We start from the raw sequence: 27,691 nt of genomic DNA, 5'->3' as shown, positions 1-27,691 counted from the left end.
TAAAGGAAGCCTCTTAGTTCACTCGAGGAGCCCAAGAACCGGAAGTAAGTGGTTTAGCCAGTGTTGTGCATGGCAGGACATGGACTAAAGCCAGACTAAGAAATCAGGTTCCCTTCATTAGAAAGCAGGTTATTCGCTGCAGGGGCCGTAGGGAAAGAACTGACACAGCAAGAGGGCACAAGCGAAATGTCTGGGGTGACAGAAATGTTCACATCATGATTGTGGTGTGGTTACATGGCTGTATGTATTAGTCAAAACTCATTGACTGGTACACTGAAAATTGGTGAGTTTTATTATATACAAAGTGGATAAAAAGTTGTAAGAGGTCTCCTAAAACATGTTCAGGATTTTTTTGGGGAGGGAGGGAAGGAGATAACATTTTCTCTGCTTTTTAATTCAGTGTAATTATATTAAATGATTCTTTCAAAAATATCAAAAGAAAAGAAACAATCAGATTCACTTCATTCCCAGTCTAGTCTGTTTTTCCAGTTGGCGGATTTACCGTCACTCTGTGCTCCTTGCTGCTGTTGCTTATACCAAGGCTTTGCACACCTTTTCTCTAGAAGGCCAGATAGTAAGTATTTTAGGCCTTGTGGGCATTTGGTCTCTGTCTCAGTTACTCAGTTCTGTTATTGTATCTCGAAGACAGCCAGAGACAGTATGTAAACAAAAGAGCATGGCTGTGTTCCCATAAAACTTCACCTCCAAAACCGGGCGGTTGGCCAGATTTGGCCCATGCGCTGTATTTGCCGATCTGTGAGTTACACCTTTGTTCCTTTTGGAGAAACTCAGCGAAATGGGTGTTTTTCTGCATCCTCACCAGAAAGATGAATGTTATAGAAAAGTGGGATTGTAGAGGAGTTTGGCAGACAACAGGTCCTCAAGTGCTTGGAATGCCCAGCTAAGCTCACAGATTTCGCTCTGTCAAGGAGGGGATGGTTTTGCTCAGATGAGATTGTGGAGGACGAACCAAGAGGAAGGAGGGACTGAGCATGGGAACCAGTTTCTGGATGATTGTAGAAACCTGGGCAGCTGTGACAGTAAGACAAGACAGAGGAGATCTAGTGGAGGGGTACTCAGCATTAAGATGGCGAGAACTCAAAAACCTGAAGACTTGAAGTCCTGGGGATGAAGAATCTGGAGGAGGAGGCGGATGGCTTCCACTTTCTGGCTGGACAGCTCTGTACGCCTTGGGGTCATTGACCAAAATAAGGAAAATGGGGGAGAGGCAGGCTTGATGAGAAGGATGAGTTTAGGTTTGAACTGTGTTGAGTTTTAGATTAGAGAGCAGAATTTGGAACGCATCACTGTATAGCTCTGTAGCCTTCAGATTTTTTTTTTTAATTTTTTTTTTTTGGCGGTACACGGGCCTCTCACTGTTGTGGCCTCTCCCGTTGCGGAGCACAGGCTCCGGACGCGCAGGCTCAGCGGCCATGGCTCACGGGCCCCGCCCCTCCGCGGCACGTGGGATCTTTCCGGACCGGGGCACGAACCCGTGTCCCCTGCATCGGCAGGCGGACTCTCAACCACTGCGCCACCAGGGAAGCCCCGCCTTCAGATTTTTGATCGTGCTTTTCCATAAGTCAATAATTTGCGGGCACACACTGACGGTACGTAGACATTTATCTCTAAGTAATACACACATTCTACTGGACTATAGTGCATATTATAAAACCTAACATAAGAATTAGGCATATCCAAAGGGTAAGAAATACTTTTTAAAAATCACAAGGCAAATGTATGTTTAATGTGCGATTCTTCATTAACATTAGGATGTTACATCATGAGATGTGACACCATATTTCTAGTAGTTCTCTTAGATCTGGTCATCATTTGATTAGCAACATCAATTCACCATTTTTGATAGTTGGCTTGGGCTTGTGTTACCTTCAGTGTGCAGTTCATTTTGCTTTTCTTGCTACTCCTTGTCCTTTCGAGATCGGTGGCGGATCCTGAGCTGAAGAAGGGAGGTCATGGCTGCAGTTTTCTCCCCTCAGAGTGCACACAGGATATTCTGACACGGGAGAAAGAGGATGGCTTGTGAGGAAATTGGGTCCTTCCATATCCAGAGGGAGGAACTGCGCTTCCGTCAGGGGTCTCAGCAGCTGCAAAGGCAGCGGCACAGCTGGCTGTGTCCTTTTGTCTCAGGCTGCCGCTGGGGCTGAGACAGGCTGGGACCTGGGACCCTTTGCTTCAGCGCCTGCACCTGGACACACGTCTCCTCGGGCAACAGAATACAAAGAAGCTACAAGGGACTAAAAAGAACTGCGTGCATGCACAGCTGGGGCAGATTCTGGACAAGATACAAAAAGAGCAAAAACCCAACAGCTGCTTCTGAAGAGCCGGGAGCAAAAGCAGGGACTGCGCATGCCCCCTGCACTCAACCCCTCTAAAGGGGCGGGCAAAACACCTAAGCCCCCACTCCAGCCCATCCCTCTGGACCCGCCCCCACCCTCACCCTATATAAGGAACCAGCTCGCCCCACCTCCGGGAGTGAGCAAGGGAACCTGTTACTTGTTTTTGCTCCGCGTGCTGCAGCAGGGGCCCCAATAAAGCCTTGCCGGAATTTTTGTCTGGCCTCTGATCAATTTCTGTTGATTAAGGAGGCCAAGAACCTTGGTCGGTAACAGACTCCCCCCTTCACCGTTCCTCCTGGAGACACTGATTGTAGTTTTGACTCATTAGGAAAGGCCAGTGGGTCAGGAGCCCGTCTGACCAGGCAAAAAAAATTCCTCAATCCTTCAACGTTATGGAGCTAAAACTCAGTACACCCTGTGTTTCAAACATGGTGTTATTGCCTGAATTCATACTGCTATACTTAAACCAGTTTTATCAGGTAGTTTTTTGTTTTTGTTTTGTTTTTTAATATTTATTTATTTATTTGGCTGCGCCGGGGCTTAGTTGCAGTACACGGGATCTTCGTTTCTGCATGCAGGGTCTTTTCATTGCGGCATGTGAACTCTTAGTTGTGGCATGTGGGATCTAGTTCCCTGATCAGGGATTGAACCTGGGTCCCCTACATTGGGAAGGCAGAGTCTCAGCCACTGGATCACCAGGGAAGTCCCCTATCAGCTAGTTTTAAAATTAAGGCCTACAGACTTCTACAAAACGGGGTGACAAAGAAAGTCATTCTAGGATAGAGTTGCGTGTCTCACTTCACGAAAAGATACTTGGAGGTCCGAACAGTAGACCACCCTTCTGAATTCTGGGGAGACGTTATAATACATTGAATCAGGAGTGTCAGTAAGTTGAGAAGGCGGAGGAGTTTTGATGTCAGATCCTTAACCATTTAATGTTTTTAGAAGTGTTGGGAATTCCGAGAATATTGTAATGAGATGTAAATGTTCCACCCAAGCCTTGCTTCCTTCCCTTTGGTTCAGATCATCAAGAACTGACCTCCCGCTAAATGTTCATCTCCTTTGCACTGGAGGTTCCTCCCCGGTACAGTGCCTTGTATGTGGTCATTGCTCCATACTGTTGTGGAATTAAATTGAATTGTGTGATCTGTGATTGATTCTCCTAGTCAAAGAATACAGTATACCCGAACCCTGTTTGCATCATCTGGCACTTGGTGGCCCTTTTAGGGGACCTACATGAGATGCAAATCTACAAGTGTTAGTTAGATCGATTTCCGAATCAACACATTTACTTTATTTATTTATTTTTGAATTTTATTTTACTTATTTTTTTTATACAGCAGGTAGTTATTAGTCATCCATTTTATACACATCAGTGTATACATGTCAATCCCAATCGTCCAATTTATCACACCCCCACCCCCACCCCCTGCTGCTTTCCCCCCTTGGTGTCCATATGTTTGTTCTCTACATTTGTGTCTCTATTTCTACCCTGCAAACTGGATGATCTGTACCATTTTTCTAGGTTCCACATATATGCGTTAATATACGGTATTTGTTTTTCTCTTTCTGACTTATTTCACTCTGTATGACAGTCTCTAGATTCATACACGTCTCTACAAATGACTCAGTTTCGTTCCTTTTTATGGCTGAGTAATATTCCATTGTATATATGTACCACATCTTCTTTATCCATTCATCTGTCGATGGGCATTTAGGTGGCTTCCATGACCTGGCTATTGTAAATAGTGCTGCAATGAACATTGGGGTGCATGTGTCTTTTTGAATTATGGTTTTCTCTGGGTATATGCCCAGTAGTGGGATTGCTGGGCCATATGGTAGTTCTATTTTCAGTTTTTTAAGGAACCTCCCTACTGTTCTCCATAGTGGCTGTATCAATTTACATTCCCACCAACAGTTCAAGAGGTTTCCCTTTTCTCCACACCCTCTCCAGCATTTGTTGCTTGTAGATTTTCTGATGATGCCCATTCTAACTGGTGTGAGATGATACCTCACTGTAGTTTTGATTTGCATTTCTCTAATAATTAGTGATGTTGAGCAGCTTTTCATGTGCTTCTTGGTCATCTGTATGTCTTCTTTGGAGAAATGTCTACTTAGGTCTTCTGCCCATTTTTGGACTGGATTGTTGTTTTTTTAATATTGAGCTGCATGAGCTGTTTATATATTTTGGAGATTAATCCTTTGTCCGTTGATTTGTTTGCAAATATTTTCTCCCATTTTGAGGGTTGTCTTTTTGTCTTGTCTGTAGTTTCTTTTGCTTTGCAAAAGCGTTTAAGTTTCGTTAGGTCCGATTTGTTTATTTTTGTTTTTATTTCCATTACTCTAGGAGGTGTATCAAAAAAGTTACTGCTGTGATTTATGTCAAAGAGTGTTCTTCCTATGCTTTCCTCTAAGAGTTTTATAGTGTCTGGCCTTACATTTAGGTCTTTAATCCATTTTGAGTTTATTTTTGTGTATGGTGTTAGGGAGTGTTCTAATTTCATTCTTTTACATGTAGCTGGCCAGTTTTCCCAGCACCACTTATTGAAGAGACTACCTTTTCTCCATTGTATATCCTTGCCTCCTTTGTCATAGATTAGTTACCCATAGGTGCGTGGGTTTATCTCTGGGCTTTCTATCCTGTTCCATTGATCTATATTTCTGTTTTTGTGTCAGTACCATATTGTCTTGATTACTGTAGCTTTGTAGTATAGTCTGAAGTCAGGAAGTCTGATTTCTCCAGCTCCGTTTTTCTCCCTCAAGACTGCTTTGGCTATTCGGGGTCTTTTTTGTCTCCATACAAATTTTAAGATTTTTTGTTCTAGTTCTGTAAAAAATGCCATTGGTAATTTGATAGGGATTGCAATGAATCTGTAGATTGCTTTGGGTAGTATAGTCATTTTCACAATATTGATTCTTCCAATCCAAGAACATATATCTTGGATAGTATATCTTCCATCTGTTGGTATCATCTTTAATTTCTTTCATCAGTGTCTTATAGTTTTCTGCATACAGGTCTTTTGTCTCCCTAGGTAGGTTTATTCCTAGGTATTTTATTCTTTTTGTTGCAATGGTAAATGGGAGTGTTTCCTTAATTTCTCTTTCAGATTTTTCATCATTAGTATATAGGAATGCAAGAGATTTCTGTGCATTAATTTTATATCCTGCAACTTTACCAAATTCATTGATTAGCTCTAGTAGTTTTCTGGTGGCATCTTTAGGATTCTCTATGTATAGTATCATGTCATCTGCAAACAGTGACAGTTTTACTTCTTCTTTTCCAATTTGTGTTCCTTTTATTCCTTTTTCTTCTCTGATTGCTGTGACCAGGACTTCCAAAACTATGTTGACAATAGTGGTGAGAGTGGACATCATTGTCTTGTTCCTATCTTAGAGGAAATGGTTTCAGTTTTTCACCATTGAGAATGATGTTTGCTGTGCGTTTGTTGTATATGGCCTTTATTATGTTGAGGTAGGTTCCCTCTATGCCCATTTTCTGGAGAGTTTTGATCATAAATGGGTGTTAAATTTTGTCAAAAGCTTTTTCTGCATCTATTGAGATGATCATATGGTTTTTATTCTTCAATTTGTTAATATGGTGTATCACATTGATTTGCGTATATTGAAGAATCCTTGCATCCCTGGGATAAATCCCACTTGATCATGGTGTATGATCCTTTTAATGTGTTGTTGGATTCTGTTTGCTAGTATTTTGTTGAGGATTTTTGCATCTATGGTCATCAGGGTTATTGGCCTGTAATTTTCTTTTTTGTAACATCTTTGTCTGGTTTTGGTATCATGATGATGGTGGCCTCATAGAATGAGTTTGGGAGTGTTCCTTCCTCTGCAATTTTTTGGAAGAGTTTGAGAAGGATAGGTGTTAGCTCTTCTCTAAATGTTTGATAAAATTCACCTGTGAAGCCCTCTGGTCCTGGACTTTTGTTTGTTGGAAGATTTTTAATCACAGTTTCAATTTCTTTACTTGTGCTTGGTCTGTTCATATTTTCTATTTCTTCCTGGTTCAGTCTTGGAAGGTTATACCTTTCTAAGAATTTGTCCATTTCTTCCAGGTTATCCATTTTATTGGCATAGAGTTGCTTGTAGTAGTCTCTAAGGATGCTTTGTATTTCTGCAGTGTCTGTTGTAACTTCTTTTTCAATTCTAACTTTATTGATTTGAGTCCTCTCCCTCTTTTTCTTGAGTCTGACTAATGGTTTATCCATTTTGTTTCTTTTTCTTGATGAGTCTGACTAATGGTTTATCAATTTTGTTTATCTTCTCAAAGAACCAGCTTTTACTTTTATTTATCTTAGCTATTGTTTTCTTTGTTTCTATTTCATTTATTTTTGCTGTGATCTTTATGATTTCTTTCCTCCTACTAACTTTGGGTTTTGTTTGTTCTTCTTTCTCTGGTTCCTTTAGGTGTAAGGTTAGATTGTTTATTTGAGATTTTTCTTGTTTCTTGAGGTAGGCTTGTATAGCTATAAACTTCCCTTTTAGAACTGCTTTTGCTGCACCCGTAGGTTTTGGATCGTTGTGTTTTCATCCTCATTTGTCTCTAGGTATTTTTTTGATTTCATCTTTGATTTCTTCAGTGATCTCTGGTTATTTAGTAACGTATTGTTTAACCTCCATGTGTATGTGTTCTTTACGTTTTTTTCCCTGTAATTCATTTCTAATCTCATAATGTTGTGGTTAGAAAAGATGCTTGATATGATTTCAATTTTCTTAAATTTACTGAGGCTTGATTTGTGACCCAAGATGTGATCTATGCTGGAGAATGTTCCGTGTGACAAGAAAGTGTAATCTGTGTTTGGATGGAATGTCCTATAAATATCAATTAAATCTATCTGGTCTATTGTGTCATTTAAAGCTTGTGTTTCCTTATTAATTTTCTGTTTGGATGATCTGTCCATTGGTGTAAATGAGGTGTTAAAGTACCCCACTATGATTGTGTTACTGTCGATTTCCTCTTTTATAGCTGTTAGCACTTGCCTTATGTGTTGAGGTGCTCCTATGTTGGGTGCATAAATATTTATCATTGTTATATCTTCTTCTTGGATTGATCCCTTGATCATTATGTAGTGTCCTTGTCTGTCTCTTGTAATAGTCTTTATTTTAAAGTCTATTTTGTCTGATATGAGAATTGCTACTTCAGCTTTCTTTTGATTTCCATTTGCATGGAATATCTTTTTCCATCCCCTCACTTTCAGTCTGTATGTGTCCCTAGGTCTGAAGTGGGTCTCTTGTACACAGCATATATATGTGTCTTGTTTTTGTATCCATTCAGCAAGCCTGTGTCTTTTGGTTGGAGCATTTAATCCATTCACGTTTAAGTTAATTATCTATATATATGTTCCTATGACCATTTCCTTAATTGTTTTGGGTTTGTTTTTGTGGGTCCTTTTCTTCTCTTGTGTTTCCCACTTAGAGAAGTTCCTTTAGCATTTGTTGTAGAGCTCGTTTGTTGGTACTGAATTCTCTTGGCTTTTGCTTGTCTGTAAAGCTCTTGACTTCTCCATCGAGTCTGAATGAGATCCTTGCCAGTAGAGTAATCTTGGTTGTAGGTTCTTCCCCTTCATCACTTTAAATATATCGTGCCACTCCCTCTGGCTTTTTAATTTCTGCTGAGCAATCAGCTGTTAATCTTATGGGAGTTCCCTTGTTGCTTTTAATAATTTTTCTTTGTCTTTGATTTTGTCAATTTGATTACTATGTGTCTCAGCGTGTTTCTCGTTGTGTTTATCCTGCCTGGGACTCTCTGCACTTCCTGGACTTGGGTGGCTATTTCCCTTCCCATGTTAGGGAAGTTTTCGACTATAATCTCTTCAAATATTTTCTTGGGTCCTTTCTCTCTCTCTTCTCCTTCTGGGACTGCTGTAATGTGAATGTTGGTGCATTTAATGTTGTCCCAGAGTTCTCTTAGGCTGTCTTCATTTCTTTTCATTCTTTTTTCTTTCTTCTGTTCCACGGCAATGAATTCCACCATTCTGTCTTCCAGGTCACTTATCTGTTCTTCTGCCTCAGTTATTCTGCTATTGATTCCCTCTAGTGTATTTTTCATTTCAGTTACTGTGTTGTTCATCTCTGTTTGTTTGTTCTTTAATTCTTCTAGGTGTTTGTTCTTTAATTCTTCTAGGCCTTTGTTAAACATTTCTTGCATCTTCTTGATCTCTGCCTCCATTCTTTATCTGAGGTCCTGGATCATCTTCACTATCATTATTCTGAATTATTTTTCTGGAAGGTTGCCTATCTCCACTTCCTTTAATTGTTTTTCTGGGGTTTTATCTTGTTCCTTCTTCTGGTCCATACCCTCTGCCTTTTCATTTTGTCTATCTTTCTGTGAATGTGGTTTTCGTTCCACAGGCTGCAGGATTGTAGTTCTTCTTGCTTCTGCTGTCTGCCCTCTAGTGGATGAGGCCTAAGAGTCTTATGCAAGCTTCCTGATGGGAGGGATTGGTGGCGGGTAGAGCTGGGTTTTGCTCTGGTGGACAGAGCTCAGTATAGCTTGAATCCACTTGTCTGCTGATGGGTGGGGCTGGGTTCCCTCCCTGTTGGTTGTTTGGCCTGAGGCGACCCAGCACTGGAGTCTACCCAGCTCTTTGGTGGGGCTAATGGCGGACTCTGGGAGGGCTCATGCCAAGGAGTACTTCCCAGAAATTCTGCTGCCAGTGTCCTTGTCCCCATGGTGAGCCATAGCCACTCCCAGCCTCTGCAGGAGACCCTCCAACACTAGCAGGTAGGTCTGGTTCAGTCTCCTCTGGGGTCACTGCTCTTTCCCCCCGGTCCTGATGAGCACACTACTTTGTGTGTGCCCTCCAAGAGTGGAGTCTGTTTTTCCCCAAGTCCTGTCGAAGTCCTGCAATCAAATTCTGCTAGCCTCCAAAGTCTGATTCTCTGGGAATTTCTCCTCCTGTTGCCAGACCCCCAGGTTGGGAAGCCTGCTGTGGGGCTCAGAACCTGCACTCTAGTGGCTGGATTTCTGTGGTATAAGTGGTCTCCAGTTTGTGATTCACACGCCCAGTGGTAATGGGATTTGATTTTATTGTGATTGCGCCCTTCCTGCCGTTTCATTGCAGCTTCTCCTTTGTCTTTGGATGTGGGGTGTCTTTTTTGGTGAGTTCCAGTGTCTTCCTGTCAATGATTGTTCAGCAGTTAGTTGTGATTCTGGTGCTCTTGCAAGAGGGAGTGAGCGCATGTCCTTCTACTCTGCCATCTTGAACCGGGACACCAACACATTTCCTTTAAAACATAGCAAAATAAAGCAAAATCCTGTGGTTAAAAATACTTTAATGATCAAAGTACTTGATGTGAAGGGCTGTCAGAACAACTCTGGGCTCACTGTCTTTGTGGAATTAGAGGTTTTGCTGCCTTGAGCCTATAGGCTGAAAGCATAGCTTTGGGATGTCTTTTTCATGGGCCACACCTGCCAGGACAGAGGCTGATCTAGTCAACAATCTGATTTCAGTCTCGTACAGAAAATTAGAAGAGAATAGCTCTAGAGTTTTTGCACTGGGGCATTTACTCTCATGTCTTAATCTTCATGTACACAATCCTTTCCACATTTTGGAGAGATTAATTAGTTAATAAAAACTAATCCTTAGTACAGAGCAAGTATCTTGTCAAAGATTGGAGTTTTGTTTTGGGGTTTCATTTTGTTTATAGTATTTCCCAGTATAGAAATGACCTCCTTTAATCTTGAAACATTGAAACTTGCAACAAATACCCTGATATCACAATCAGTAGTTCTGTTAATTTTAGTGACTCACTTGTGTTGGAAAATAAAATCAGGTGACTTGTGCATTGGTAAGAACATGAAGTTCTTTGTCTATCTTATGCATTCAGTTATTTATTTCACAAACATTATGCACCAGCAATGTTCTAGATGCTGGGGAATAGCAATGAATAAAAACGAAGACTCTACTTTCATGGTGCTTGTATTCCAATATATAAATCCTAAAACATTTTTAGGTAGGATCAATGATAACGGTAAACGACCAAATTTGGGAATATATTCTGGGGAAGCTAATAAGAAAGGCTGTTGAGATTTTATTTTATCTCCAATTTATGCTGTTCCAGAGGGGGCTACCTAAGCTTTTGCGAGTTTGTGTGTCTCTCTAGCAACTTTTGTTTTGAACACCGAGGGGACTGACGACCTGAATAAATCACTTTTTAATCGAACGAAATATGTAATTATTTGCTTCATAGTGTTCTAAGCTCTTTATAACTATTAACACTTAATTTTCATCACAGATCTGTGTAGTAGGTAGTGTTATTATCTCTGTTTTACAAATGAGCCAACTGGGTAACTTGCCCCAGGTACCCAGTTAGCAAGAAGTAGGATTGAGATTGGAACTCAGGCTCTTAACCACTGCCCTGTTGCTTTCTGATATAAATTATAAAATAGTATTTTTAAAAATCGTAAGATATTTCTTTTTTTTTTTCCTTGTTGCCTTTGGGATTTCTCTGAAATTTTAGGGTCATTTACAGGTTTGGGAAGAGGGGAGAAAGTCTGGCTGTCTCTCCCTGCTGCTTCCATTCTGTGGGAACTCCCTGTCCTTTGCCTTCCTGGTTCTTTTCACATTGAATTATGTGTTTAATTTGTGTAAATGGAATGTGTTTAATCTAATTTTATTTAATTCTGTGTTTCTCTCAGCGCTGCTAGACTTTCAGTAAGTTCTTTGAAGCAAAGAACTGGTAAATAGATACATTTGACAAATAGGTTAAAGTGTACTGTGTATTCCAAATTCTAAAACCAGTTTATTTGAAATTGGGGATTTTCCCCTCCTTCGTGGGACTGCGTAATAGTTTGATTTGGCTGTTTATAAATGTGTAATTGTATTCTAAACAATAGGATAACTGAACAATAGGCCGTCTTGTATTGGAATAATAAAACGGGAGACAATACTATTTAAAACTTAGCATATTCAATAGACATGTCCCTTGAGGGGAAATTCTTTTTACTTTTTAAATTTTTTATTGAAGTACAGTTGATTTACAGTGTTGTGTTAGTTTCAGGTGTTGAGCAAAGTAATTCAGTTATATATACATATATATATATATATATGTATGTATTTCTATTCCTCTCAAGAGTCTTTTCCATTATAGGTTATTACAAGATATTGAATATAGTTCCCTGTACTATACAGTAGGCCCTTGTTGCTTATCTATTTTATATATAGTAGTGTTTATCTGCTAATCCCAAGCTCCTAATTTATCTCTCCCCACCCCTTCCCCTTTGGTAACCATAAATTTGTTTTCTTTGTCTGTGAGTTTGTTTCAAAATTCATTTGTATCATTTTTTTAGATTCCATATATAAGTGATATCATATGATATTTGTCTTTGTCTGACTTACTTTGCGTAGTATGATAATCTCAAGGTCCATCCATGTTGCCGCAAATGGCATTAGTTCATTCTTTTTTATGGCTGAGTAATATGCATATCACATCTTCTTTATCCATTCATCTGTTGACGGGCATTTAGGCTGCTTCCATAGGGGAAAGTCTTTAAGCCACTCTAGATTCTGTATTTGGGTAGGTAGCAACATGGTGTTTCTACTTGGTAATTCTCCTACATCTCAGGGATCTTCTGATTAGTTGAGATCAGACCATTTATATTCCTCAGAATCTTCAGGGAGATTCTTGCCTTTTCTCAGGCAGATGTTCTGCTGTTTTGTTCAGTTCCCTCTTGTCCTATCCAGAAACTTCATCACACCTTTCATCTCAACCTTCTTCTCTGTGTCCGAAATATTTCCTTTATGCACTGAAGCTATTTCTGAAATCCTGTTTCTTCAGTGAAACTTTTCATAGTTAAAAGAGAAATCTGGGGCTTCCCTGGTGGTGCAGTGGTTGAGAGTCCGCCTGCTGATGCAGGGGACATGGGTTCGTGCCCCAGTCCAGGAAGATCCCACGTGCCGTGGAGCGGCTGGGCCTGTGAGCCATGGCCGCTGAGCCTGCGCGTCCGGAGCCTGTGCTCTGCAACGGGAGAGGCCACAGCAGTGGAAGGCCTGCGTACTGCAAAAAAAAAAAAAAAAAAGAGAGAGAAATCTGGCCTCATCTTTATTTCTACTTATTATTCAAGGGTGAAATTTTACGAACATCCATAGTGCATGGTTCCTTCACTTTACACTTAATGGACTGGTTTATCCTGCACATGACAACTAATATGAGTTGGTTTTGTTCTCGTATTTTGAGGAAAGAACTTGCTTGGCACAGTAAACAGGAATTGCAATTCTTTTGGTCATTGGGCCTTGTTTATTTTAGGAAAGAGTTTATCGCATGTGGATGAACATGAAATAAAGTGTAGGTTTGTGTTGGTTTGTTAGGGCTGTCATAACAAAGTATCACAGACTGCGTGGCTGAAACAACAGGAATTTATTCTCTTGAAATTCTGGCGGCTAGAAGTCTGAGATCACAGTGTTAGCAGAGATGGTTTCTTCTGAGGCCTCTCTCCTTGGCTTGTAGATACCTTCTTCTCCCTGTGTCTTTACACGTTCTTGTCTGTGTATGTGTGTCTCCTCTTCTTATAAGGACTCAGTCATACTGGGTTTGGGCTCATCCATATGACCTCATTTAACTTAATCACCTCTTTAAAGACACTACCTCCAAATACAGTGGTGTTCTGAGGTATTGTATTGCTGATTAGAACTTCAACATATGAATCTTAGGAAGATCAATTCAGCCGTGACAGGGTTGAAATGGACAATATAGCTGTCTTAAATTTTTATGACAAGTTAAAACAAAAATTCCTTTTAAAGCTTAAAAGTAGGCAAAGGAAGAGAACCTTCTGAAGGAGGGGAGATTGTAAGATGTTGGTTTGATCTGGCTTAAAATTGGCTAAGTCATTTAGGGCAAAAAATTCATAGTAATTAGTCTTTTGTCCATACTTTCCCAATTTTTTGCATTCAATAAAATGTGAAGTATCTTTTAAGTACCTCTAGGTTTCCATGATTCTATTTTAATAATAACTGTTTTGTAATTAGACCTTACTGCTGATTTAAGAAGGTGTTTGGAGAGGAATTTTTATCATCTCATGTTTGCAGGGTAGAATGCAAAAGGATCAGGGCTTGGGGCAACAAACCTTGATTTGAATTTGAGCTCTTCTGTATTGAGCTGAAGAAAATGGCTGACAAAATCCTTCTCTTGGCATCTTACCAGCTATGTGACTGTGGACAAGTTATGCAACTTACACGAGCCCTAATTTAGTCATCTATGAAATGGGAATAAAGTTGTAAGGAGGCTCTCCTCGGCTTTTGGCCCTTGTCACTGTTGACTACTGCAGCTGGATTCTGTGCAGCTGCCCCCGGCTGCCCCAGTGGCATGATACTCCATGCCTGCTGACTTGTGTGGCCTCCACTGTCTGCCCCACTCACATGCCATGGAGGCCACGTGTGGCTCGAGGCGATCAAAGTAGAGCTGAGTTTATATCAGTGTCCCCAACCTTGCTGCTGTGTGACAGATCCCCTCTGATAGACAGATGTCATTCCAGGGAGGATGGGTTGGTTCTGACTAGTTATCATAAAATTAATTTTTTCTTAATCTCTTCCTGTATTTATTTGATCGTCCCAAACAGTTATCAGGACATTGCTCCTCTTTCTACATCTTATCAGGAGGTGAAAGCTTTTGCCACTTTCAAAACTTTCAAAAAAGTGGGGCAGAGATATCGTTTAGCCTAGGATATCAGATTTTGAGATGCATGGACCTTAGTATTGCTAGAAGTAAGTGCCGGACCCACGTCTACTTTTCCTGGTTCAGAGTACCCGCATAGAGCTTTCGTGAGAGTTAAATGAAGTGTGTGTGTGCTTGTGTGTTTGGGTGGGAAGGGGACAGCAGCATGCCTTCCACATACTTTATTCTAGTTAAATTGAGTTTTCATCCTTTGTGTTGGGATTGAATTTATATAAATCTACCTTTTAAAACACTAAGGTGGCTTTTATTTTTGGGCTTAAATAGATCAACTAATTTAGTATAAGATTTTCCAGTAAAACCATTAACGTGTTGACCAGAGAGTTCTCTATACAGGAGTAAAGAATCCCAAGTTCTTTTAGGGTTACCTATTTTAATCATTATATAAGAACATTAAAATACAACACTGTTGGCAGTAGTATTTGACCTGGAAAAATTCCCATAAACTAACCCATTTAACATTGTCTTTCTCTGGTACCACTGCTGGTACCTACTCCTCTAGATCTTGTATTCATCAGAACTTTTTCAGTTGCAAGGGACAGAAACTCAACACAGATAAGCTTAAGCTAACAACGGAATTTATTTTGATTTAAGTAAAAAATGCTGGGGTTAGAAGTATCTTTAAGTAGGGTTAGATCCAGGGACATGTTGGATATTACTGGGACATCTTCTTTGTCTCGAATAGATTTATTTTGTAAAACTGATCAGAAAAATGACTGCCAGCATCCCCAAGTTTGTATCTTTATGACTTCTAATTGGAAAGGAAGAAGGGGACTTTGTCTTCCTATGTTCATATATCAAATATCAGGGAAGATTTTGATTGGTTCTGCTTGAGTCACATGGTCATCCCTGAACCTATAACTGGCTGATGGATAGAATAGTGTGGCCAATCACTGTGGCAAAGCATCTTGATTGGCAAGTCCATTGGGATCACATGGGCTGGGAGAGGGATGGTGTTCCAGAGGAAGACTGCTTAGCAAACAGACAAACATATGTCTAGCACAGATAACTAGCATTTCAAGTCAGCAGGGGTTAGTGTTTATTCTTTTAGCTGAAAGGGAATGGGATGGTAACTGTCAAAATTGTGTAGGATAGGGCTTCCCTGGTGGCGCAGTGGTTGAGAGTCCGCCTGCCGATGCAGGGGACACGGGTTCATGCCCCAGTCCGGGAAGATCCCACATGCCGCGGAGCGGCTGGGCCCGTGAGCTATGGCCGCTGAGCCTGCGCGTCCGGAGCCTGTGCTCCGCAACGGGAGAGGCCACGACAGTGAGAGGCCCACATACTGCAAAAAAAAAAAAAAAAATTGTGTAGGATCCATTTGAAATTTCTCTTTTTGCATTTTTAAAAATAAATCATTTTTAATTATTTATTTTTTAAAGGTGGTAAAAGATACAGCACATAAAATTGACCATTTTAACCTTTTTTTATCGCAGTATAATTGCTTTACAATGTTGTGTTACTTTCTGCTGTACAAATAAGCTGTGCATTAGATTTAAAATCTACTTAAAAAGATGAGGACACACTTGAAAGATGTCCTTCAGGTGCAATATACATTGTATAGACAATCAAATAGTGGAGCATAATTGGCAATTCCTGAGGTTGATTTAAATGTGGGCATCTTTTTGAGTAAAGGAACAAAAATGACAATAATGGACCCTTTTGCTTTTTTTTTTGGTAGGGTTAGATGATTGCCTACAGCAGTATGTCTACAAGTTTGAACGGGAGAAGATAAATGGAGAGCAGCTGCTGCAGATTTCCCATCAGGATCTTGAGGAGCTGGGTGTCACACGAATTGGACACCAGGAACTTGTGTTGGAGGCTGTCGACCTTCTCTGTGCACTGGTTAGTTCAGTAAAAGGTGATCTGTACCACCATATGTTTTTAAGAATCTCATCTTCTAAATCTCCACAGTTTTGCACTTTAGCTTATCATCATTTTCTTAATGATCCATGGAAGTGGAGCATGAGCTGAAGATAATATCAGAAGGGAAGAAAAGAAATCATTTGCTAGGTAGAGTTGGCAAGCGATGGCCTACAAGTTCAATCTGGCCCACTATTTTTGTAAATAAAGTTTTATTGGAACGCAACCATGCCCATTCATTTAAGTGTTATCTGTGGCTGCTTTTGTGCTACCGTGGCAGAGATGGGTAGTGATAACAGGGACCGTGTGGCCCCTCAAATCCTAAAATATTTACTCTCTTGGCCTTTACAGAAAAAGTTGGCCTTCTATGGAAAAAATTTCTGTATTCATCTTATTTTCTTTTCAAAAAGAATAAAAAGATGAAGATGGTCCTGAATGAACATGTCATCTTCTATATTGAAAGGACAAATGGGTTCTGATTTTCGTGTCTGTTTTTGTTACTATAAAAAGCATTTTTATGTTTCACAAATATCTGTGATATTTCAATAACTGATACTGGTGCTTGGAATAATCAACCTGTGAAATGGCAGCTAGATGGGAAAAATGTGAACTTAGTTACATTTCGCAGCTGACTGAGTTTTGGCTTGAACGTGAGTGAGTTAAATCCTGCCAGGTTCCGACTCGTCATTACATCTGTGGCCGTGTGGGTAGTAGCTCTTTTAGGTATGGTTTAAAACCACCTCCAAGGGTACTGTGTTTATAAATTGGTTGGCATAGGGTGGGATCCTTGTCAGTCTGCTGTGATGCCATGCGAAGGTTGCTGTTTCCTTAACTGTCAGGATTTGGGCAAAGTCGGCAGCATTCAGGCTGGTTTAGTTACGCTGTGAACCTGAGCAAGGGGTGTATACAATTATATCACCGAGAATGGTGGGAGAAAATGTGCTCCCGATTATTTTGCCATTGCTGGTCCGCGTTCCATTGATTCTTTAACACTTGCTGCATTGCGCGTGTTCTTCTTCTTAAAGTGGATAGAGCCTTGTCTTCTGCTCTGAGATGTGCTACTCTTGTTTAGGAAAGTAATGGGGAAATTATTTGTGGTTGATAAATGAGCTGCCACCAGGAAGATGCTGTGGCCAAGTGATGTGAGAGCTGGTCTGGGAAGCAGGCTTTTGCATTTTAATCCAGGCTTTGCTGCACACTCCTGGCTCTGTGACCTCCAGGGAGATGGTGGTGTGTGTTTTCCCCGTTTGTACAGTGATGCTCCCCTAGATGTGGCTGTGTACTAACCTGTAAGTGTTTTGCACTGCCCAGAAGATATCTGAGTCCTGTTTATTATTAAAACTGTTTGTTTTTCATACAGTAAGACATGTTTGAGTTTAGTCTTGTCCTTTCTGGGAACATTACTTTTTGGACTTTTCTGCTATTTCAGATCGTCACTTTCACTTTGTGGTAGGACTTGGAGGGCAGGTCAATGACTTTGAAATCCACAGTGTGGGAGGAGAGCAGGCAGGATGGACTGGAGGCACGTTGTGGACCTCAAGTGGGATAATTAACATAACAGCTGCCTCCCCGCTTTCCTCCCTTCCCTACCTCTTAAAATATTAGACTAAAGTGAACAGAGCTGGACAAATGCCAGAACCTAAAGCTGTGTTTTATCTCTTACAATTTCCTCCTAATTTCCTTTGTAGACAAAGTGTTGACCTCAGACTCATTCTGGACATGTTTCGGGTAGCAGAGTGCCAGTGAATGCATTTGACACGAGGGTCACAGAGAGTTCTTAAATGAATGTGGCTTTTCTGGGTTGGGGAGGATTTTAGATCATTTCACTAAAATATCTTTAGCCTTGCTATAATCTCCTTTTAAAATATTCTTATGGTAATGCATCTATTGAATATACTGTGTTTAACCCATTCACACCATATAGATCTTTGTGTATTTAAATAGGTGGTAAGTTTTTGCCTTGAACTGTCCATCCCCTGGATGGTTAATATGTGTTTGCTGTTGTCCCTGGTATTATGGAAGACATTTTTATGTAAACAGTTTAGTGGCTGTTGATTTTATGATGGACAGGAAATGAGTAGAATTAGAAGTAAGAGATGGGGAGGAAAAAACAAAAACCACTGGAAAGTTTTGGAAAGAAAAGTGCCGATAGGATCTTTAGGAATCTAAAATAGGGAATAGCTATTGATTAAGGTTCCCAAACCGATGAGCAGATGGGCCACAAAGAGCTGCTTCTGGATAGGGAGCAAGGAGAAAAACTCGCTTTTGTGAACACTGACCTTGGCTGGCTGGAGTGGCTTAGGAGAGTGACTTGTTTTCTGAGGCAAACCAGGACCACTTCCCAGGATTGAGTTCAGAGTCGGAGCCCAATTTTTCTCCCTCCATCTGGGGCAGAGGGTGACTGGGACCGGCTGTAGAGCTGCTTTTTCCAGTAGCTATTAGCCACATGTGACTATTTACATTAAAATTAATTAAAGTGAAATAATAAAATTCAGTTCCTTAGTCACAGAGCTACATTTCAAGTGCTCAGTAGCTACTTGTGGCCAGTGTCTACCATATTTGGATAGTACAGATAGAGAACATCTTCATCATTGCAGAAAGTTCTGCTGGGGACAGCATTTGTCTCTAGGGTGGGATTGAGCGTAAAAACGTGTAATTGTGAGACCCATTTTCGTTGCCAGATCAACCAAACCCTAGTTTCCTAAAGACCGAGGCAGGGGCAGATGCGGTTTTAAGGTTGAAGTAGGCTGAGAAAGTGAACAAAGTTGGAATCCATACACGTATGAAGTGATGCCACCTACCTGTGTGCTTAAGTGAAATACCTGTAACGTATCTACCTGCCCTGGGTGCTTCTATGCACTTGTGTACCCCTGAGTGTACCCCTGAGATGACTCACTGTTTATCGTTTACCCAGCCATGGCAACAGTTAAAAACTGGTATCCTTTTTGTTATGGGGAGAAATAGTGATGGAGGAGGAATCTATTCTAGCAATTTGTATTTAACTTGATCTTGCTTATGAACTTATTAAACTGTGAAGTATACTTCTTCGGCTGAAACTTAATTGACCCAAGTCAGTAAAATGGATTTGATTGTGTGACTGTGAAACTCCTTAATCACCATGTATGTTAGACCACAGACAGAGCTAGTAGGAATGGGGAAAGAAAGTGGCGGAGAAGTTGTGTAAGGTTTGTCCTTAGCTAAAATGTGTACAATTTATGACACCAGAAGAGTGAGCACCTGCCTCTTTCCTTTTCTCCTGTCTCATGTGTTGTTTCTCTAGCCAGACCAGGAAATGACCCCTGATGGCTAACTTCTAATGACGTGAGATCTCAGTGGAAGGTTCGTAGTACGTGTCTAGATTTTTGGAGATTCATTTCATTTCTTAGTTTGTACTGTCTTGATACCTTATCTTAAGTTAAGCAATTTCTGAAGGAGACAGATATTAGGGAAAAGATTAGTGAAAATAATCAGATCTGGTCTGAGAAATTATTCATTTACTGTCTTTCATTGTGGGACACTTAAGTCAATAATCCTTTCCTGATTATGTTTCTATAGTAGAGGTTCTTTGGAGCTAATATAATCAGTTTCTTGTTCTCTTCTTATTGTGGAATGGGGTGGAAGGGGATGGAATTTTCCTTCCTTTCTTTGTTCCTTCTTTACTGCTTTTTAAAATTATAATCTATATAGAAAAAGCAAAACTGCAGTGACAGAAAGAAGATCAGAGGTTGCCAGGGCCTGGGGATTGGGGAAAGTGACTATGCAGGGGTATGAGGGATGTTTTGGGGGCGATGCAAATGTTCTGTGTTGTGATTGTGATGGTGCTTATGTGACTATATACATTTGTTCAAATTGATTATGTCGTGCACTTAAAATTAGTGAGTTTTATGCATCATAAAGTATACCTTAATAAAGCTGATTAAAATCTCTGAAGTACCTTAAAACTTAAAATAAAATTATAATCTATTATAGCTACATCTGTCTATCCTTCTAGTCCCGTGATTTGTTTTTTGGGAAAAAAAAAAAAAGAATCAGAGAAACTGAATGGAAATGAAAAGAACCAGTTAACAAGCTACATTCTCCTTTATTTTAATATTAAAAGTGGTAGGTTTGTAGAAGATTGAGGTTTAAAATTTCCTGTAACACTAAGATGAATTTAATCCTCTTTGAGTTCAAGAAATAAATGTCTACAGTAATAAAAGTTCCGAGTAATTCATGGTGTCATTGGCTACAGAAAGCTGAGTTTCCTGCTTTTAGTTCAGAGCTCTTGTTATAAGTCGGCAGGCTGACTGAATAAGGGGACACTTCCCTTTAATCATAGTCACAAGTGCTTCAAAACAGGCTGTGTCATGTGGCTCTTTATCCACTCAGTTTTGAGTCTTTGATTCTCTGATTTAAAAAGCCATGGTGGGGCTTCCCTGGTGGCGCAGTGGTTGAGAGTCCGCCTGCTGATGCAGGGGACACGGGTTCGTGCCCCGGTCCAGGAAGATCCCACATGCTGCAGAGTGGCTGGGCCCGTGAGCCATGGCCGCTGAGCCTGCGCGTCCGGATCCTGTGCTCCGCAACGGGAGAGGCCATGGCGGTGAGAGGCCCGTGTACCGCAAAAAAAAAAAAAAAAAAAAGCCATGGTGACAATGCATCTTTTTATTTTTGTCTTCTCTACTGAAGGACAATACCATATTTTGGTGTCCAGAAAATGACAGTGAAAAAAAAAAAGAATGAATATCAAGTTTAGACGGAACATCACTGTTAATACAGAAGACTCATTTTTGTTCTGAAATTTACATTTTTTTTAAAGCTCACAAAAACAATTTCAGTTAATGCATCTGAAGAGTTTTTTTTCTTTATAATTGTTCTTAACTCTTTTCTGTATAAATTTTTTAAAAATATTTTTTATTTTTTAAGAAGCAACATGCCACATAAATTTAAACTTCACATAAAATCTAATGAAAGTTTGCAATGTTTTCATTCAGGGTATTGTCTTTTGTTGTTACTGTTGCTACTTACCATTGTTCATCTTGCCAAAAGAAAAAAGTTCTCACAGACTCCCTGGTTTATTTATGCTTTATGTCTCTTGATTTGGGGACATGGCTCACCCCTCCCTGAGGCATTAGAGATGGGGCTATAACAGAAGAGGGACCAAGGGACAGGCTAGATGCAGTGGGGACAAAAGCAGTGATCAGATCCAAAGAGGGCCCACCGGCCTCTCAGAAGAGTGAGGTCCAGGTTGGCCGAAGCTGGCTGAAAGAAGCTTCTGACACATCATAGGGGATGGAGCAGGTCAGGATAGAACTTAGGGGGGTTAAACAGTTTGCTAGTTTGTGCTAGATCCAGGATGACTGGCCACTTCTCTTTTTGCTTGTCCAGTGCCCATCCTGGTTTCTGTCTCATCGCTTTGCCCGTTCTTGGACAGGGCGTGTGGAAGGGGGCATGTACAGCATCGTGATCCAAAGCTTGTACCCTCGGTGCAGATTGCCTTGGTTAGAATCCCTCCCGACTCCCACCGATTAGCTGTGTGACTCCGGAGAATTTATGGAATGTCTCTGTGCCTCAGTTTTCTTACCTGCAAAATAGAGATAATATCACTTCCACCCTCATACGCTGTTCTACCTGAGATAATATTTGCCGAGCACTAAGCCCGGTTTCTGGCATAAAGTGTTCAATAGTGTTGGCCATATATTATAACCAATTTTTAAATGATACCACATTCTTGCTTTGGGATGCTATTGACACAGTTTAATATACTCCAGAAATATTTTCACTTTTTTCTTAAAAAAAGGATGAAACGCCAATTTAGGATGTGTACATGCAATTGAATACTGAAATTCATCCTCCCCCCAGAGTCATGTCAGATTTACATGTCATTTCTTGTTGTTACTTGGGATTTGTTCTTTATCTGGAAGAGAGTAGTCTAGGGCAATATTGTCACGTGAAACGGAATTTTTAAAAGCATCCAGGTAAGTCAAACACTGTTCAGAAAGAACGGAGGTTAGAAGCTCACAAGATGGAAATGACCTTCCAGGTGAATTGATGTTTAGTCAGTGCTGTTCTGTTTCTGTGTGACTTTTATCTGATGGAAATTCCTCCATTCAATGACTGCTTTACGTCTGCTGTCCTGGAAATGCAGTCATGAGTAATACACACAGAGCCCAGCTCTCACAGACCTTGCATCCGACTTAGAAAGACAGCAGTGAACAAGGTGGTTCAGAGATGACAGAGGTGATGGCTAGAGAGTGACCTCAGGAGGTACTTGGCAGTGTCTGGAGACATTTTTGTTTGTCACACCTGGGGACCGGATGCTACTGATGCCTAACGAGTAGAGGCCAGCTAAACATTCTACCATCTACAGGAATCCCACCTCCCAACCCAAACAAACAATTATTAGGCTTTCAGTGTCACTAGGGCCCAGGATGAGGAACTGCTCCAGATGGTCCTGGAAGCCTTGAAGAGGAGGGGACATTTGGGCTAATTAGGATGTGATAGGAAAGAGCTGTCCATGCCAACCTTTGTGGGAGGAGAATTTCGGGAAGAGAAACTAGCAAGACAAAGTCCCTGAGGCAAGAGGAACAGAGGCAAGGCTGGTGTGGCCCATGTGGGTGAGATCAACACTGTGAGCAAATCATGTAGGGTTTTGTGGCTGACATAGGAGTTATTCAGGTAACTCAGTGGGTTTTTGGTTATTATGAGAGTTTGGACGTTGTTGATTGTTTTGAATGTTTCCCTTTGATTTTGTTTTCCAGAATTATGGCCTCGAAACTGACAATATGAAAAACTTGGTTCTGAAGCTGCGAGCATCTTCCCACAATTTACAGAATTACATAAGCAGCCGGAGAAAAAGTCCAGCCTATGATGGGAACACCTCCCACAAGCCCCCCAATGAGTTCCTGACTTCTGTGGTGGAGCTCATAGGTGCTGCCAAGGCCTTGTTAGCTTGGCTGGACCGGTAAGTGATGGGTGTGCCTTACTGTCCTGTAAAAGGAACGTCTGAGATGCATAGAAGTCAGTGTTTTGCCTGAGGAAGAGGAAACTTTATCCCTTTCTTGCCCTTGCCATTGGACCTGTCCAGGAGTTTGGAGCCAGTGGTCCATTTTAGGGTCCCTTTGGAAGTTCCTGAGGTGAATAGCAGGAACAAATTAACCTCAGCTTAGAGAAGAGTTTAAGTTGAGTTTTACTGAGGTTAAACGTTACTGGTTATTGGTTTGTATGAAGGCTGTTAGTTGACTTTTGAAGGGATGTTCATTCTCTTGCCTCATTTTTGGATGTGTTTTTATCTAGAACTTCTCTGTCTCTGTTCTATTGAGATTCCTATTTTGTGTGTTACTTGAGAGGAAACAGTTACATAACAATTTAAACCAGCCTGTTGTGTAGCTGTGCTTGTTAACACACAGTGTGGGATCCCAGTGGGTTCATCCTCTCCACTTTTTTTTTTTAAAGAGAATTTTCGTTGCTTCCTAGGGCTCCATTTACAGGGATCACTGATTTCTCAATAACGAAGAACAAAATCATTCAGCTTTGCTTGGACCTGACCACTACAGTCCAGAAGGTCAGTACGTCACTGGTGTTTTCTAAAAGTCTTTTTTCCCTTTTCCTTTTCTTCAAAGGGTTTACATGCAGGTATGAAGTACCATTCTTTCTCCCCCCATCAGAGCTGGGGAGAGATGAAGGGCTTTAAGTTAGATGAATTTACAGATAGTTTCTGTGAAAAATGACCAGTGACCTTTACGTCAAAGATTACCTTCTTTTGCTTTAAAATAGTTGAGCTAATAGCCCTTTACTTCCTCTAAAATGTTAGAGCGCTTAATTTTTTTTAAATAGAAATTCTGGAGTAACTACATTTCACCATAATCTTCGTTCTGAGTATGTTACTGTATCTGCTTGTTAATTTTCTTTTCATTCTGACCTCTGGTGGTTAGGTTTACCAGTCAGGAGGAGCTTGGTGGTGATTCAGTAACAAACAGCCCCCAAACCTCAGCAATTTATTCCTAGATTATCTACATCCAAATGGGTCAGCTGAGGGATCTGCTTCAGCTCGCCTCACTTCAGGTTGTAGGCTAACAGAACAACCAGTATCTTATGTTGTTTGTCTCTGGGGCAGAGGTGCAGAGAACCTGGGTGATTCTCACACTGACAAATGTTCTGGTTTGGAAGTGACACGTCAGTTTCTCACACAGCTCATTTGCCAGACCTTCACATCTTAGTGAAGGCCAGGAAGATATTAACTGGCATGTAGCAGACTGTTGTAAAATTATTTTTGAATTGAGTTGAGGCCATAAAATGTAAGGAAGAACTTGTTCTTTTTTCACATCTCACTAGGTTTGAAAATTCTGTGATTGCACATTTGTTTCCACTGGTGATTTGGCAAAAAGTAAAGAACATCCTTTCCTCAGTTCTAACCATGCCATAAAATAGATGCAGTTCTGAAAAGCTATGTGCTTTCTGTCTGTTCCCGGAACATGAAGAGTGAAGTTTGGCTGTTGTTTAAGGTCCAGTCCTGAGCAGCCCTTGAACTTGAGGCACGTGGGACTTCATCGTTATGCTTTTGAGGCCATGTTCTTAGGAAAACGCTCAGAGCAGTAAAGTGGCTCTGAGATTCAGCTCTTTTTTATGGTGCATAAAATAATCTTGACAGAAAGAGTCTGATACCAATCACGGTGCATTCATCATGTAGCCACCAAGTCCTGGCATTTGCGGTAGGGGCTGCCCAGGGGTACAGATCCCACTCAGAAGGGTGCCCACTGGGCATTCTCATCACTTACCCCTGTTTACTGGGGCCGCATGATGCCTGGCCCATGATTCATGGTACTTTTTAAATGTGTGTTTCAACGAATGAGATAATGCTTTTGACAAATATGCTGTTGAGAATTTGTCGCTTATCAGGAAAAATTTAACCCAAACTTAAGGGACACAACAGGTATTGTTTCTATTTGTGTTTATTTTTTGTTTTCGTTTTCCTTTTGGTGCTCATTGAGCGTATGTTTCAGAGACAGACAGCTATGGGTTCAAATCCTACCGCTACCATTACTTAGCCCTGGGACATTGGACAAGTCACTTCAAACTTATGAGTCTCAATTTTCTTACCTGTAAAACGGGAATACTAACAGTTACCTTACCAGATGATGTGCTGGAATTACTACAAGTTATTGTGGAGTAAGAAAAAAGGGAAAAAAGTGTAAGAGGAAGACAAATGGTGACCAAAAATTTTTAAAATGTATGTATATATGTATTTGTAATATGCAGTACATCTGAAAACCTATATACAAAGGAATATATAAATACAGTGGGCAATTTGGAAGAAAAGTTGGGTTTACTTTGGCTGGGAGAAAAGTGGGGAGAGAATGTGGGAGGTAAGCCAAAGAACAGAAAACACTTATTCTTTTACAAAAAGCATGTATGTGACCACATTTACTCATGCAAAGTTATATCTAGAGAATTAGTATAGAATATTTAAAAACTAGTAATACCTACCTCAAAAGATGATGAAGATTAAATAAGATATATGTATAGCACAGTGCCTATTTAAGAAATAGTAGCCTATAGTAGGAAATATAAAAATCTTTTCTGGTACTGCTTTTCTGGAGCCGAACTTGATGGCTTAAGAAGACGACAAAGTTAACAAACATGTTGGGATTTCTGGTACTTCTTAGTTTATTTAAATTTGAGCAATTTTTAAGGATTAAGACTGGCCATGTGTAAATATATATGGGAATGTCATTTTATGAACTTAGTTTGAAAAACATGTTTAGCTCTTGACGGACGTGTGTTTTCTGTAGTAATTGGAGAACATAGTCGCTTTGGCAAGTAGTAAAATTTGTGTGCACAGTTGAAGGATGAGTGGAATGTCTTTTTCCACGTGCGGTGTCGTGGCAGCAGCAAGGCTGAATTTGCCAGGGGTTTCACACCCTCTCACAACTGCGAGAAGTGCAGTTTTTCTCCAGACTTCTTGGCAAAAGATCTTTTGACTGTTTAGGAAGAAACCTGCCTTTTCCATTTATTGCTTTTTTTTTTTCCTGGAGAATTGAAGGAATAAAAGCTGTGTCTCTTTATTTCTGGTGACAAGGAACATGTTCTCCTAGAGTCTTTATTCTCTGTGTCCGTGTGTGTGAAGACAGGCGTTTGTTTGTCCCTTTCTTCTTTTTCTGTTCCACATACTGCCACTCTCCCCCCCTCTTTCTTGTTACTTTCTTTGCATCCTTCCCTCTGATGAGTGTGTACCTCTAGAGATTGGAAGGATAAACAGTTGTTGTTTTCTTCCTCCGTAAGAAAAGGGCATTCTTCTTCCTTGTGCTAATTAACTTTTTTTCTTTCCTTTTTTTAGTTGAAGTATAGTCAATCCACCATGTTGTATTAGTTTCAGGTGTATAGCAAAGCGATTCACTTACGTCCCACGCCGAGTCCGTGGATAGACCTTCCATCCAGTTTTCAGGCTATCATTTCAGGTGAAGTCTCCTGGTGGGAAGGGATTCTGATCTCTTTCTTAATCGGTCCTCCTGAAGTTGCGAGGGCGTGAAAACTGGCAGGAGACAACATGGCAGTGGCAGATACCGGGTTCCAGTGTAGGAAGAAATGCTGAGCAGCGGAGAGCCCAGAAAAACTGCGTGGAAAGAAAGCATACCATCCAGCAGAGGAGGGAAAGTCAGGAGACCATTTCTGGGAGCTGGTTGGGTCTCAGGTGTGGACTGTCTGCCTGACGTGTGTTGTCACGTTTAATTCTCAACAGTTCTCTGAGACAGGTTTTATCATCCTCACTTTACAGAGAAGGAGACTGAGCTCTGGAGAGGTTAAACCCATCTCCCAAGGCTCCTCAGTTAGTAAGAGAGTAGAATAAGGAAGAGTGGCAGAGAAGGGCAGCTAGCAGCTGCCCTGGCTGGGTCTCTGCCAGGTTGATTGGCCTGAGTCTGCTGATTCAGGTGACCAAGGAATGTGACAGAGCTCAGGCCTGCTGTCGGGGTCATAAGGGCTGACTTGCTTCCAGTTCTTCTTTTTTCCATTCTGTTGCCTTCATGCCAAATAGCATGAAGTCAGGCCTGCAGCTGCTTCCTCCCGGTAGGAATGGGTGTGGGAACCCACGTTCACGGAGGCGGAAGGTAAAAAGCGGCGCTTTCACACGCTGCCTTGGACAGTTCGTGGAGACGGGCGCGCCCCTCTCCCACTGGCTCCATCACCACAGGAGCCCATTTTCTTGGTGGCTTCTCGGATCTGTCAAGGAATCGACCATGAGGTCACACATGCACCTTGGTGCGTGGGCCCCGGTGTATGGACAGGAGCTCTCTGCCGGTGGGTGATTACCTCCTGAGGACGACAGCCCTCGTGTCATTTGGGATGTGTAATGAAAAATCATAAACACAAATCATTAGTTTTATTTCTAGCACGAGACTGTGTAAGTATTCTGTTTTGCTACAGTTGACATTTATTTGAGAATTCTGTCCTTCAGATGGTGTGAGTAGGGGAGGGGCCGTCACGGCAGTTGACGGTTTAGTTCCATGCACAAGTTGGAGGACGAAAAGCACAATTTTGAACTGTAATCATTCATATTTGACAGCAGTTGTTCCTGGAGTTTGAATTTATATCTGATTCACACATGCAAAAATACATTCCTAAGTTTCCTTTTTTTAAGTGTTTTCTCACTAGGCTGCTCTTTTCCTGAGAGTCTGTGTAAATTTTGGGAGCAGTAGAGTGACTATTATTTCCCACATTTTTACCTAGTAGAGAAAATTTAAAAACCTTTTAAGAAGAAGGCACCTAACGTCTGATTATAAAATGACATAGGGTAGAATATCATACAGTTTCACCCC

General features: G+C 40.9%; 1 protein-coding gene across 1 annotated transcript in view; it reads left to right on the top strand.

The window, feature by feature from the left end:
* Positions 1-27,691, top strand: part of CNKSR3 (CNKSR family member 3) — a 100,374-nt gene that overhangs the window by 48,219 nt on the left and 24,464 nt on the right. The window contains exons 2-4 of the mRNA XM_082669117.1: positions 15,721-15,884; positions 22,640-22,842; positions 23,355-23,442. Of these exons, the coding sequence (XP_082525243.1) occupies positions 15,721-15,884; positions 22,640-22,842; positions 23,355-23,442 (455 nt within the window). The remainder of the gene's footprint in view (positions 1-15,720; positions 15,885-22,639; positions 22,843-23,354; positions 23,443-27,691) is intronic.

The sequence above is a fragment of the Grampus griseus genome (genome assembly GCF_964374135.1).
Source record: "Grampus griseus genome assembly, chromosome: 13".
Classification (NCBI taxonomy): Eukaryota; Metazoa; Chordata; class Mammalia; order Artiodactyla; family Delphinidae; genus Grampus; species Grampus griseus.
Note: the sequence above shows the minus strand (reverse complement) of the source record. Positions and strands in the feature narration are given on the sequence as shown.